Source organism: Eumetopias jubatus, unplaced genomic scaffold (genome assembly GCF_037043125.1).
Source record: "Eumetopias jubatus isolate StellerSeaLion01/CBP00866 unplaced genomic scaffold, mEumJub1_p1.0 scaffold_8, whole genome shotgun sequence".
NCBI lineage: Eukaryota > Metazoa > Chordata > Mammalia > Carnivora > Otariidae > Eumetopias > Eumetopias jubatus.
Window position 1 is genome coordinate 22,434,058 of NW_028274814.1, and position 14,927 is coordinate 22,448,984.

The window sequence follows — 14,927 nt, forward strand, 5'->3', positions numbered from 1 at the left end:
GCCGGACTTACCACTTTCCCTCATTTGCAGAAGGTTTTGGCAAGTCAGAGAGGGGGCTCGTGTCTTGGGTTCAGGGCCAAAGCCAGGATCTGAGCGTCCAGATCCAGCATCTCCCGGAGCACCCCGTCCTTGGAGCCACCAGGCAGTTTTTGTGCAGAACCTTCATTGTGCACAGCTGCAGGGGCATTTAGGCCCGAATGCCTCCATCTTCCAACGAACACCAGCACTCTTACCCAATACATGCACCCTGTCCTTTTAAAATATGTTAAAGTTCAATGGGGCGCCTGGGTGACTCAGTGAGTTAAGCGGCTGCCTTGGGCTCAGGTCATGATCCCAGGGTCCTGGGATCGAGTCCTGTGTCGGGTTCCCCGCTCAGCAGGGAGTCTACTTCTCCCTCTCCCTCTGCCCCCCAACCCTGGGTCATGCGTGCACTCACACTCTCTCTCTCAAATACATAAATAAATAAGATCTTTAAAAATATGTATATGTTAACAAGTTCAAGAGCAGGACCACAAACAACTCACAGTTCAGTTCTTCCTAAAGAGCATGGTCAGGAATGCAGTTTTAATCATAGCCCTTTTGATACCATGGAAGGCATCAGAGAGCCTAAGTAAGAGTTAAAGGGTCCATGTCCCAGACGAGCATATATATCTTCACCTCTGCTGGCGGAGCAAAATTAAACTTGCTTTTAATGCCCTTCTTATTTGTTTAAGAGCTGCAAACCTATCAGAGCTAATCTTAGCCATTTCCATTACTGATGCGCGTGATCTTGATGTCACAGTCTCTTTAAAGGTGGCTCCATTTTCTCAGATAAATGGAAAGGTAACCGCATAAAGGAGAGTTCACAATTCCACCGGGGGTAGGGGGGGGTATGGGGGTGCGGCAACATCGGGCAAGGCTCAGTTGAATTTAAGAGTTTCATTAACCTGTAATCAAAGGTGGATGAGTCCACTTGCCATAATACATCAGGATCTCCCCTCCTTCCTGCTGCTTTTCGCCAACATTAATCAAGAAGAGAAAATACTGGGCTGGTTGTATATTAGCTGCTTTTTGCAAGGGTCTGTTATGAGCTGAGTTATTGGTGGGTTTTGGGAACCGAGCCTTGGAGGAAAGCTTGGGGCGCCATGAAATTGTCACTGAGGATATGCCGGCCGATCCAAGTCACTCGTGACTTCTGTCTGTGACACCAGATACACAGAGGAGAGCCGCAGAGGTAGGGCCCGGGCTTACAATACGGAGAAGCAGGAATGAATGCTTCTGCCATTTGCCACCCGTTTTCCTAGGTGGCTGCAGTAGGCATCGCGGAGAACACGCCCAGGGAAAAACTCTCCCGGGCCACATTTGGAGACAGACCCCTAGCAGAATATTGTCACAAGGTGGAGCTCCTTCTGTAGCTCATTGCAAAAGCTGCTCTTTCTGCAGAGGCTCGGCTTTCTGTGTCCAGCCTTGGCCACCTGAGTGCTTCTAACTCAGCAGCTCCAAAGCCAAACTCATCTTGACCTCCCCAGGCCTCCTGGGGTCCCTCAAGTCTGTGATGTCGTTATCCATTCAGTCCTGTAGACTTGAACCTTGAGGTCTAGATTCTCAGGTGCGTTAATTCTCTCCAGCTACTTCCACCTTCTGCCCTATCCTCCCCTCTCCCCATCATCTGTCACTTGAACTATTACCGCCTCCCAGGGTGGGTGTCACCTTGGCACCCATCACAGAGGATCCTGGCTCCCAGACCCCACTTTGCAGCCAGCTGAGCAACACAGAAGCAAAACACCAAGAGTCTGTTTTCTCCAAGAGAGGAGACAGATGCTCTCATGTAGGTGAATTGTGCATTTTTACCTTGGTGCCTGGGTAGAATTTCCAGCTTATACCTCGGTGCCTTTCCAGGGGTGCCCGCAGGCTATTTTCTCCAAAGGAATGGCAGGATGAATTATCTTCATGAAGAACTCAGACCTTGGACAATGCCGGGGGTCCATAAAGGAGCCCCCCCGTCTGGCTGGGCGATTTCCCCATGTGCACACTGACCTTTCTCATTTCTCAACAAGAGTGCGACGGCCGGAGCAGCCCCAGCCCAGCCAGCAGCACACGTGCGTGCCTGTAAGTGGTCTCTCTAGCCGCCCCTAGCCTCTCTCCTTTTGTTTAAAACATCTGTAGATTCATCCCTGTAACACGTGCACCGTTAGCCTTCGTGGAAACGGAGAATAAAAGCACCCAATAAAAGACCGTGGAGAAGGCTGACTGCCTTAAGTCAAGATTTGGGAATTCATCCAGTGGAAATATTAACCCCGTATCACTGGGGATCTAAATTTGGGCTGCCATCCCAGCATGGCTTACTATTTGGCAATTATATATTCTCTTGCTGTAATGCATATTCGAAACATCTGTGAGAGTGGGGGCAGAATTACCACCTCCATTCAACCGATGATGAAAAACAAGACCCCAATATATTAAATAATTTGAATTTGAAATCAGGAAATTCTGCTTTCTCCTCTGAGCATATCCTAAAGGGCCTGAGGCTGGTGTCGTGCTGCTGGGCATTCTCAGCATGGCTGGACAGGGGACTGAAAATCCGTCTTCACTGACCCATGATTTAGCCTAAAACGACCTCCCCTTTCCTCCTTCTGAGTCAGATCACCAGGAGTGATCACAGAGCCTTCAGAGTCTTAATAATGACCTAAAAAGGGACAAGGTCTGAGGAAAGGGAACTATCCGTTATTAAACGTCCGTCCATTATTCAGGATGATTGTAAATCTTCACAGCCCTTGAATCAGGTATTATTATTCCTAGGTAAAGAGAGGGAGGTGTGAGGGGCACCTGGGTGGCTCATTCGGTTAAGCGTCTGCCTTCGGCTCAGGTCGTGATCCCAGTGTCCTGGGACCGAGTCCTGCATCGGGCTCCCTAATCAGTGGGGAGCCTGCTTCTCCCTCTCCCTCTGCCCCTGCTTATGCTCTCTCTGTGTCTCTCTCTCTCTCTGTCAAATAAAATCTCAAAAAAAATAAAAAAAGAGAGAGAGGGAGATGAAGGCCCAACATGCTGATTCTCCTCCCAATACCACTAGTAAATTGCCACCTCTGTTCAGTTAGATCTGACTCCAAACTTTGGGCCCTCCCCGCTGCACCACGCTACGTCTCTTTCCACAAGTGAAATGCGACCCCATGATTGCTTCTCAGAGACTCTGGCCGGGCCACAGGCCACCAAGTCAGGATCAGTGACTTTGGGCCGTCTCATGTTCCACACTTGGCCGCGGCTACAGGACCAGGGTCCACCCGCAGAGATGGCGTCAGGCGCGGATGCACCCCCACTGGGAGAGAGGGTGCGGAGAGCGGTCGCCCTCCCAGGCCTGCTATTCCAGGTCTGGCACTACTCAACTCCGAGTGGCCTTGGCGGAGAGCGCCCCATTGGCGGGGGAACATCCTGCAGTCGCAAAACTTGGAGGCAGGTTGGAACCTCCATAGTGGCAGAGGAAGGGGCCTCGCACATGGTAAAGCAGGAGTTTTCAGAGCCGAGGTATGTGTTGTTAGCCCCACTTGAGGACTTCTTGCCATCTGCTGAACGCCAGTGGGAAGGCATTCTCCCCGCACCGTGCTCTTTCCTCTCACGTAGGAAGACTCCACGGTCCCGTTGGCACCCTGAGCCGCATCACTACAGGGCCTGGAGAGCCAAGACCCACTCTCATTCAAGCTGTGGAGAGTGAGTTTCCTCCCTTGGGGACACTGAGCTGCACACTCACTGTTGGCAGTAGGTTCAGTTACCGATGCACAAATAGCCACCAGGCACTGACCGTGTTGTGGGCATTGGTTTAGGAGCTAAGGGTAGAGCGGGGAGCAGAGCAGGCGAACCCCTACCCGCGTGCACCTCTGCATCCATTTCCCTGAATTCTTGGGCCCTCTCAGCCTGCCCGTCCTCATCTCTGCTGATTCAGTCCAATCCATGTTACTACCATTGCAACCACCCCTTCCCCAGGACCACCCCCCCCCCGCCTTTGCTGCCGGTCACATGCGTGCATGCCCCCTTTGTGCGCTTGTACACACAGGTAGGGTGGGATCCGTCCAGTCACATATTTCTTTTATTTCTGCCTCTGAGCCTCCGAGTGTGGTCAGGGCCGGGGGAAGGGGGTCACACAGCCGCAAGTTGGTACACGATTGCTTATGACCAGTCTCACACAGCTCATCAGTGTTACTAGCCACTTCTGTCCATTGCACCTGCTCGGGGTCCTCTGCGTTGCCCATGGTGGCTTTTGCTCCCTCCCACAGACTCCAAACCAGAAGCTCACTCCTTTGCTGCAAGAAGGTGACATTGCTTATGATTTTGTGGAGAAAAGGAAAGCTGGCCCAAGGGAGCTTCAGCTTCCTGCTCACTTACTTAATTGTACCCGCCCATCCTGTGGCCTCCTTGCCCACCCGCTGCATGCATGCCCGTGCACTCCCACGCACACCCCTCAGAGGGAGACTGACCCTTAGCCCAGCGTCCGAGGCTGGCCAGGTCCACATGTTCCAGCCCCTTCCAGCACCTCCGAGAACTCCCTGCTTCCAGTCTCCCATCTTTCTCTGTCTTACGCTGCCCCTTCTCCATGGATTCTTCCCCCCATGACCATGACTCTTCTACCCTGACAAAAGAAAATACCGTCTCTGACTGTATCTTCCATCCGCTGCTGCCTCCTTGCTCCCACCGCTGTCCACATCACACGTCTGGAAGGAGAGGTCTGCCCTTGTCTCCTTTCTCGCCATCCCACCGGCTCCTCAGCTTGCGGCTGTCCCATCACGACCATGGGCACTGGCCGTCTCTAGGCCCCAAACTTCACGGGCACTTATCTGCCCCCTCTGCCTGAATCAATGGCGTCTTCATCTCTCTGCCCCCCAGACTTCCTCCTCTTCCTGTGGCACCTCCTTATCTCTGTGATTGGCCCCACCGCACACCCCGCCAGAAACTGGGGCATCAACCTGGACTCTCCTGCACCTTGCCTTCTTCACTCACTAACTCCTGTTACTTCTGTGTCTTTGATAGCCGAGTTTATGGCCTGAAATAGGTCTTAGACCCACTGCTGACTCCCCACGAACACCCCCTTCCTGAACCAGAGACTCTCCTTGTTGTGGCTCCTTCCGTTCTCCTCTAGGTTACCACCAAGTAGCTTTCCAGAACTCTCATCTGCTCCCCTCCTCAAAATGTTCCTGGCTTCCCATTATCACGCTGCAGTTATGCTTTGCATGTCCCGTCTGACCTGATTGCCTCTCCTCCTGCTGCTCCCTTACCCGCCCCCCCGACACACACACACACACACACACACACACACACACACACACACACACACACACACACACACACACACACACACACACACCCGACTCTATGACCAGCCCAGCGATCAGTGTGTGAACAAGGTCACATCCATCTGCAGACCACCGCTTGGAACTACGAGACAAGCTCCCCAAATCTGAGAACAGTGACCCTCTGACCGTATTCACCAGGCAAGCTTAAGAAATAGGTCAAGAAAATTTATAGGAAAAATTTCCCACACCCAAGGAAATCTCTGGGTATTTCTGTAGGAACACGTTTGTGCTCAGAATGGTTCCCTCCCTGCCTGGGCTGGTCCTTCAGTCGTTTCGTCTTCAGCCAAGTGGCCCTGCAGCGCTGATCATCTCCACTGTTTGTAGGAAGATAAATAGAGATTAGATTTGTCTCCGCAAACTGAGGTTCACCAACAGTAAACTGAAGTGAGCACTAGAGAAAGAAAGAGGGAGAGAGGCGATCCCAGGAAGCTTTATTCCGGGAGTGGGGATTTGATAGCCGAGTTTATGGCCTGACTGTTGGGGTCTTTCCTGGCTGGTCGAGACAAGCAGTTGCTCTTTCCTGTCACCATAGTAACAATGAAGGCAGGGATCCTAAAGTGAGGGGCCTGCTAACCAGAACTTGCTAGATCTCAACTGGGTGCCCCACTGAAGATTTTTTTCGAGCTGGTGAAATTCTAAAGATCAGAGATATTTGGCCCCAGAAACTCACAGCAGCACCAAATACCCTTTTCATTCCTGTCGCTCCTTTTTGCTGCTAAAAGTCAGCATTCCAAATGTGACCCTTGTGTTCGTGACAAAATGAAATCAGCGGTCCATTTAATTAACACTTGCTGGAAAGATTTGGTGATTCCCCAGTGCCACGGGGTGGATGTGGGAGGGAAGAGGAGGAGCGAGCCGTTCGGAGGAGGAAGGCTGATTGCTGCTGTCGGAGGCGTTCGTGGGTTACAGGGGACGAGACTACCCAAGGCCTCAGAGCCTCTTGATTTTTTTATGTGCCCAAACACGTAAGAACATAGAGCATATTTATTCCTGCTTCAGAGCGGCAGATACAGTGTCTCAGGCTGACATCATCTGGGCCAGGTTGGGTGTGACATTGCTGATGGTTTTCAGGGAACAGACTTAGCCAGGTTTTGCCCTTGGCCTAGGACAAAGATTGGCCCTTTGACTCAAAAAAAAAAAAAAAAAAAGCCATCAGATTCAGTCCTGCTAAATGTGCCCAAAGAGCCCGTTTTAAAGTGTAGGTTTTATTATTACTCCGGTAGAGGTACTCAGGGACCAGGTACTCAGGTACTCCCAACACATCAGGAGATGGTGGCCATAGAAAAGACAGCTTGCTGCTCACGGTTCCTAGGAGGAGGGGGCACGCCACACCAGGCAGGGCTGCCCAGGGGCAGGGACGTTGGTCAGGAGGCAGAGGGAGTGTGGGGAAATGTGGGGAAGAGCCTTTGTTTTGTGGTTTCTGCAGGAAGGAATGGGTGAGGCAGGGTAATCAGGTTTAGGCTTGGCTACTTTGAATCATTTCATCAGGCTTGGGGGCACCGGGGCTGTCCAGAGTTGTCTGGCCCTGGCAAGGGCCCTGGGGTCACAGCCTGGAGGGTGAGAGCCCCACAAAGGAGCAGGAAGGGTGTGTGAGCTCTTGATTGGCTGGTCTGCATATGAAAGGCGAGCTCACACCTCTAAGGGACTGGTCAGCCCTGGGAGGGGCCTTCCCTCCAGAGCCACCAAGGCCCCAGATGTCAAAGCACCAGAAACCCACGGTTAATACAGAGCCAGACTTGGAACTGTCCTTGCAGACCCTGTGAATCTACAAGAAAGCATTCAGCTCCTTGGCTTTACCCAGAGACCCGGAATTTTCTTTGTGAACCAGGTCTTTGAGGAAGCGCTCCCCCAACCGCAACCGGCACAGTGGTAGTTAAGGAAATGCAACATCGCCACCTACTGGCAAAAACTAGGAGCTCTCATGAAATCAAAAAGAACAGAACTGGTTTAAAAAAAAAAAAAAATCCAGATTTTGTACCCAAACCATCAGTGTTTCCCACTTCCCCCAGAAGTTTCTGCTCCCTGGTGCTCCCGTAGCTTGCCCTGAGCCTCGGTGTGTGGATTGAGATGTCTGAGGTCTGTTTCTCTCTGGGCATTTTGACTCAACAAGTTCCCTAGTGCGGATGGAAAGTTCAGGATGAGTTAAATATCCAGGGTTACAGAATAATAATATGACAGGCCTGGAGCTCATAAGTTTTCCAGGCTGCTTCTCGGTGATAAAGGTTAACGGGAAACTGGTTCTCAGTTTCTGTCAAGAGTTGGTGGTTTATTTTTCCTCATCTCAGAATAGGTTATTTTCTCTGCCTTCCTGCCTCGTGTCCAGCCAGACCCGTAGAACTCCGGGGATATGAATGCTGTCGCAGAGAACAGAACCTGCCCTGTCCTTTCCAGTTTCCGTTGCTGGGGGTGGATGGGGTGTTATGTTTCCTTCTTATACTATTGAGGAGAAAATGGATGGTAGGGGTAGCAAATGTCCTCACTCCTTAATTCTCAAGAATTGAAACAAATGCAGGAAAGACACAAGGCGTTGCTTTGAAAATTATATGATTTCAGACCAAACAGGTTTAGACTCAGAGTGATTATTGCAGAACTGAGCTCAAACTCCAGAAATTTCTGCTGTTGTCCTGGCTTTAAGAATCGAGGGGAGCAGTGGCTTGCTTGTGCAACTTCCCACGTTGACAGTGAGCGAAGGGCAGGGGGGCAGAGCCCGGATGCAGAATACGAGCCCCGCTGACTGGGGATTTCGGGACATGGGTGGGAGGTCACTTAGCTCCTCCCCCTCCTGCAGTGCCTTCACTGCCCCTCTCGCTGTTCCTCCTGAGAGCCGCACCTAGCAGCCCGCGGGGAGGAGGCAAGCTGACCAGCAGAGTCTTTCACTCCCAGACACTTACTAAGCCCACGTGTGTGCCAGGCGCTGTATCAGTGCTGGAGATAAACAAAAATGAATAGGATTTGGCTTCGCCCTCCAGGAGGCCGTGCACAGCTGAGAAAGAAGATGCCCTAGGAAGCAGAAAAGTACAGGACCCTGGGGGAGCACGGAGAGCGGAGGAGGAGCCCGGGGGAGGAGCTCTTCCCTGGGGGCCATCAGCAGAGCCCAGGAAAACATGGTGTTCCTGAGTGAGGGCAGACGGGAGCAGGAGTGGTTTGGGGTGTGGAGGATGGTGGTTTCTGGGTCGAGAGCAATAGCTTGAACAAAGGCCCGAAGCAAGATTCATCTATAATGGGCCCCGCTTGCAAGTCGGCCTCCCTCGATCCCTTCCCTCCCTTCCCTCCTTCCCTTTTCCTTCTTTCCCTCCTTCCTGCTTGCCTGCCTGCCTGCCTGCCTGCCTTCCTTCCTTCCTTCCTTCCGATTTTGCTATTCTGACTACCCCCAGTCAAAAATCCTTCACAACAAATGTGGATTTTTTGTTATTAAATCCAATTTAACTTATTTTGCTTTAAGACCTAGAGTTTACTACTGCATTTCTTTTTTTTTTAAGATTTTTTTTTTTTGAGAGAGAGAGAATGAGAGAGAGAGAGAGAGCATGAGAGGGGGGAGGGTCAAAGGGAGAAGCAGAACCCCCGCTGATGCGTACAGGACTGGATCCTGGGACTCCAGGATCATGACCTGAGCCGAAAGCAGTTGCTCACCAACTGAGCCACCCGGGCGTTCCTTTGGGACCACTGATGACCCTTTATGGAGCCTCCATGACCTAAAATACCTCCTCCAAAAAGCAAGAGGCAGGTGCTTTTTTTTTTTTTCTTGCAGGGAGAGACTGGGTGGCAGAGGTCCCCCAAGGATCCTACTCATTCCCAAACTTTGTAAGAATGAGATCCATACTCTAATCTCCAAATATTTTGTAGACTCTCACCTAGGGGAAATTGTATTAATACCTGTTTATTGAAAATATCTGCTAGTATCTGAAGTTACTCTGGATTCACTCACAAGTTGAAACGAGTCTGTATGATATTAATCACAGCAGCCTCTGCACACCCACACCGGAAAAATGACAGAAAACATAATCCATCTGCGGACAAGAGGTTACAAACGGGTGGGCTGTGGGCTTGTCCTTGCCTAGGGGTGTGTTTTGTTAGCCTCGTGCAATGTTGGTTTGTTGTTTTTGTTGCTGTTATTGTTGTCTTCATCCAAATGAGTTTCCAATATTTGACAGCCGTAGACTTCTTAGGTGGAGAACCACTGACCGGCTCCCTCAGTCTTCTTTTACAGTCTGGAAAACAGAAGCCCAGAGAGATGAAGTGATTTGCCCTAAATCATACAGAGCTGGGACCAGATCACTGGTCTCTTGACTTCCTCCCCAGGATTCTTTCCATCATACTGTAACGCTGTTCTAGAAGGACCTAGCCCTTACCTTCCCATTACACCTGCTACTGCCACCGCCACCTCGGGGTAGCCCCAGTTTCCAGGAGGCAGGTATCCAGTGGCCCCACTCAGGGCCTGTTCCCTGGCAAGGCTCTGCCTTCCATCACCCCCTCCCTGCACGCGACTGGTCCCTAGACAAGTACAAGTGCCTAATCTGATTACGTGATTTAATAAACGCCAAAGTCGATGCATAAAAAGGTGCATTAAACGTAAACGTAAATAATTTCAGCATGTTTCATCATGAAAGAAATCTATAAGCTCCATCTGGATAAAAATCCAATTCTCATTTGGCTTAATATGCATTAATACCACAGCATTAAGAGCACTTACCACAGCTCTCTGGATTCGCAGAAATCAAATCGCACCTCACCGCCTTTGGGAAGATAACGTCGTAACCATTTGAAAGAGAAATAGGGCCTCCTTTTTCAATTGAGCAGAAGAAATTATCTTCAGGAAATCCAACTCAACAGTGATTAGGACCAAAACAATGTATGAAAGTCCAATAATATTATTTAAAAATTGGGGGACCTGGGTGGCTCAGTTGGTTAAGCGACTGCCTTCGGCTCAGGTCATGACCCCAGGGTCCTGGGATCAAGTCCCACATCGGGCACCCTGCTCGGCGGGAAGCCTGCTTCTCCCTCTCCCTCTGCCTGCCTCTCTGCCTACTTGTGCTCTCTCTATCTCTGTCAAATAAATAAGTAAAATCTTTAAAATATATATATATATGTGTATAATTTAAAAATTGGAAAGCGGCTCAAGAGAAAGAAAGGAGATGGTTGAGTTTAACCCCCCCCTCTGGTGGGAGTCCCAGCTCCCTGGCTCTGGTCAAGGTTGTCAAGCATGGCAGTCCTCATGTGCTAGAAAGGGGCTTGAAAAACTCTGCTTTCTTTCAAAAAAGAACCATATGAAAACAACTGACCACATCTTTTTCTTTTTCATTTAGGATGGGGAGTTCTGGTCCTCATGTCAAATCCTGTAGCTCAGAAAACAGCTGATTTTCAGCTTGATCAGTTGCTGCTTCTGTGGCTCATTAGCAGTTTTTCTCTTTCAGGTTCTATATAGAAAGCATCTCATACCTGAAGGACAATGCTACCATCGAGCTCTTCTTTCTGAATGCTAAGTCCTGTATCTACAAGGTAAGAACTCTCCTCCCGTTCAGCTTTCCACTGAAAGCCAAAAGTATCATTTGAAGCCAGAAATCCCAAGTTGTTGCCCCAATGTGATTTTATTGATTAGTAAACATAATTTATAAGTGGATTGCTATAAATAAATGAGAACGTCCTAAAATAATACTATTCATTTAACTACAGGATTCCTCCTAATCCCATCACTAAGTTTTGGCTCCTTGGAAGTGCGCCTTTACCTGATTTTAGGGGTCCCCTTCCCCTGGCAGCTGAGACAAAGAGGAAACATGGACAGGGAGGGCAGATGCACTAGTCCATGCAGATAGTTCCCCTAAGGATGAGTGGACTTTTTTTTTTTTTTGCAGAAGTCTTTTTGGTTTATTCTTCCAGGTAAATGTTAGAAATACATCGTCATATGTGGCCAAACAAAAACACACACAAAAAAACTTCATTGGAATTGTATCAAATGATGGAGAGAAGTTTGGACGGGGAGGGAGAATATGTAACTTTAAAACAGTAACTCTTCCCATTCATAAGTATGAAATGTTTCTCCATTTAGTAAATTGTTTTTATGTCCCTTAGTTAGGTTCTATAGTTTGTATAGTTCTTTCTTTTTAATTTATTTTAATTTTTTATTTAAATTCAATTTAGTTAACATATAGTGTATTATTAGTTTCAGGGGTAGAATTTAGTGAAAACAGAGATGGAGACAAACCATAAGAGACTCTTAACTCTAGGGAACAAACTGAGGGTTGCTGGAGCGGAGGGGGGTGGGGGATGGGGTAACTGTGATGGGCATTAAGGAGGGCACGTGATATAAGGAGCTCTGGGTGTTGTATACAAAGGGTAAGTGGACTTCTTACAACCAAATGCATGCATTATCTGACTATTTTTAGATATTCTGGCAATATCTCTCAAAGGGATGCTATTGGCACTTTAGGTGGGCAAAATTTTTTAATTATACTAAAATACACATAAGATTTATCATTATAATTACTTGTAAGTATCCAGTTCAGTGATTTTAAGTGCATTCGCAGTGTTCATGTCTCCATCCATCTCCAGAACTCTCTTCCTCTTGCAAAACTGAAACTCTGTACCCACTAAACGCTAACTCCCCGTTCTACCCCCCCCCCCCAGCCCCTGGCCACCACCATCCTACTTTCTGTCTCTATGAATTAGACTACCCTAGGGGCTTTATATCAGTGGATCCTATAGTGTTCATCCTTTTCTGACTGGCATAGCTCACTTAGCATTATGACCTCAGGGTTCATCCACGTTGTAGTGTGTGTCAGAATTCCCTTCCTTTCTAAGACTGAATAATATTCCATTGTATATAGAGACCACATTTTTTCATCCATTCATCTATCAGTGAAAACTTGGGTTTCTTGCACCTTTTGGCTATTGTGAATAATGCCCCTACGAACATGGATCTGTAAATATCTCTTCAACACCCTGCTTTCAGTTTTTTTGGGGTGTATACCCAAAAATATGGTAATTGTATATTTAAATCTTTGGGGAGCTGCCATATTGTTTTCCACAGGGACTGCACCACATAATATTCCCACCAACAGTGAGTAAAAGTTCCAATTTCTCAACATCCTCTCCAACAGTTGTTATTTTGTGGGGTTTTTTTTTTTTTTTTTTAATAATAGCCATCCTGATGGGTGTTGGGCAGTATCTCATTGTGATTTTGATTTGCATTTCCCTAATGATTAGTGTTGCTGAGCATCTTTTCATATGCTCATTGGCTATTTGTACATCTTCTTTAGAGACATGTCTGTTCAGGGACAATTCTCAATTGAGTGGGACAGTCCCTTGCACTGCATCCAGTTCCCCCATCTGCTTGCAGTGTTTCCTTTCATTGGCCAACCCAAAACGCCCACATACATTTCCAGCACACACCCCTGCCTGGGGAGAGGGGCTTGCAGACACCACCGGGGCTGAGATCCTCTACTGGGAGAAGGTATTTGTTTGTTTGTTTGTTTTATTATGTTCAGTTAGCCACTGTATAGTACATCATTAGTCTTTGATGTAGTGTTCAGTGTTTCATTAGTTGCATATAACACCCAGCAATTTCACTCCTAGGTATTTACCCCAAAGACACAGATGTAGTGAAAAGAAGGGGCACATGCACCCCAATGTTCATAGCAGCAATGTCCACAATAGCCAAACTGTGGAAGGAGCCGAGATGCCCTTCAACAGATGAATGGATAAAGAAGATATGGTTCATATACACAATGGAATATTGCTCAGCCATCCAGAAGAATGAATACCCAGCATTTGCATCAACCTGGATAGTACTGGAGGGGATTATGCTAAGTGAAATAAGTCAAGCAGAGACAGACAGTTAGCATATGGTTTCACTCATATGTGGAACAAAAGCAATAGCATGAGAGAAGGTATTTGAAGGAAACACCCACACTGCTTCCCTTGTGTGTCATGACTGCAAGCTTCAAGGCACCACCTCAGGTCAGCTCATTAACAGCCACAGAGAAGGACAGCCTATCACCTGTGGCAGGCTAGGTGCTGAGTGCTTTCTGTAAGTTGTGTGGCTGAATCTTCCCCACACTTAAGAGGTGAATATTACTTTTTATCCCTGTTTCCCCTGGGAGGAAGATGAGGCACAGGGAAGTTAGGAGATTCGCCTGAAGTCACAGATCTACTGAATGGCAGTGTCAGTGGGGGCTGAAGCTGGCAACCCGACTCCAGGTTACGGAGCTCAGCCACGGGGCTGCTCTGAGCCCCAGAGGGCAGGCTTTCCCCCAGAATGGAGAATGGCCCCCCACAGCCACAGAGGACTTCAAAGCTAAGCACACTCATGGTAAAGTGGTCAGTGGCTGAGGAAGAAGTCTGAAGAGATCCCACCGCCTATATTTTCAAGTTTAAACCCTATTTTAGGGGATTACCACAAACCCACCAAACATTAAAACACACGCATGAGTTGGATTGGTACATCAGCCGTCAGTTTTTCTTCTGCAAGTTCTTCAGCACATTCATTGCACAGAATAGTCCCTCCAAATGCAAATGTCCATAATAATAGAAGGCCTGGTAGGGATCAAATTTAATTCTGTGAAAGGACCTCACTTGGTGACAGTTGCTGAGCCAGGACTTAAACTGGGCTCAAACCCAGACCGCGCAGACTGCAGTATTTTGGGTTTTTGCTGAATGGGGGAAAAAGACACTAAATGCAGTTCCAGGAACTTGCAAATTCCTTCCTCTCTCTAAGCGTGTTTTCTCATTCTAGCGTGGAAATAAGACCAGCTTGCACATTGCAAGAGTCCCTGAGGGCTTTTGTTTAAGAATGTGAAGACACATTGAGAAAGTTCGGGAATAAAATGCGAGACTGTCCACCAGGGGGCATACTGGGGCAGTAAATGTCTGGAAATTCCAGTTACCGAACTGATGAAATCAGCTCAACCAAGTAAAAGGTGGCCCCAAATCGTGCTTGTCCAGACGCCTGGGGAAAAGGAAAGAAACAGTTTTTCACTCAGAGTTGTTCAATTCAGTCCAGTCACAAATGCTTACCCGGAGCTGAAGGCTGCGGTGTTTCTGAACACCATGCTCGCAGAAGACTCCGGGATTCGTGGAAAATGAAGAAGGAGAAGAAATCCTCAGAATTTAATATTACGGGTCCTCCAGGGGGAGGTGGCCTGCCACATCATCCTGCCTACTGACCCAGCTGCTGTCTGGCTCTTCTCAGGATCCTCACTAAAGCTGGCTTCCCTGAAGTTTCTGTAAGAGACCAAGTAGGGTCACAAGACTTGCCTGTCTCCCTCCTGTCATCAAAAATAATATTTGCATTTGCATACATTGGCACTTGAAGCTTCTTTAGAATTGTCACATATATTATCTTATTTGAGCCCAACAGGGAAGTAGAGCCAGAATCATTAGCTTTACCGAGAAAGAAACTGGGGTCAGAGAGGTTAGGGACTTCCTCAAGGACCAAGGACCGGAAGTGGTTGAACAGGCAGCGCGGCTCTGTTTGGAGCCCCGCACACCTGGGTTCCTGTCCTAGCTGTGCTTCATAGTCAGTGCAATCAACGTGGACGCCTTCTTTGATGTCTCCAAGCTTAATTTTCCTCTTTGGTTGAACAAGGACATTAAAGGACCCAACCCAGGGCGCTT

At 48.4% G+C, this 14,927-nt stretch overlaps 1 protein-coding gene across 4 annotated transcripts in view; it reads left to right on the forward strand.

The window, feature by feature from the left end:
- Positions 1-14,927, forward strand: part of FRMD4A (FERM domain containing 4A) — a 210,993-nt gene that overhangs the window by 75,761 nt on the left and 120,305 nt on the right. For all 4 annotated transcript variants that reach the window (XM_028114121.2, XM_028114123.2, XM_088025802.1 and 1 more), the window contains exon 5: positions 10,730-10,814. In XM_028114121.2, coding sequence (XP_027969922.2) covers positions 10,730-10,814 — 85 coding nt within the window. The remainder of the gene's footprint in view (positions 1-10,729; positions 10,815-14,927) is intronic.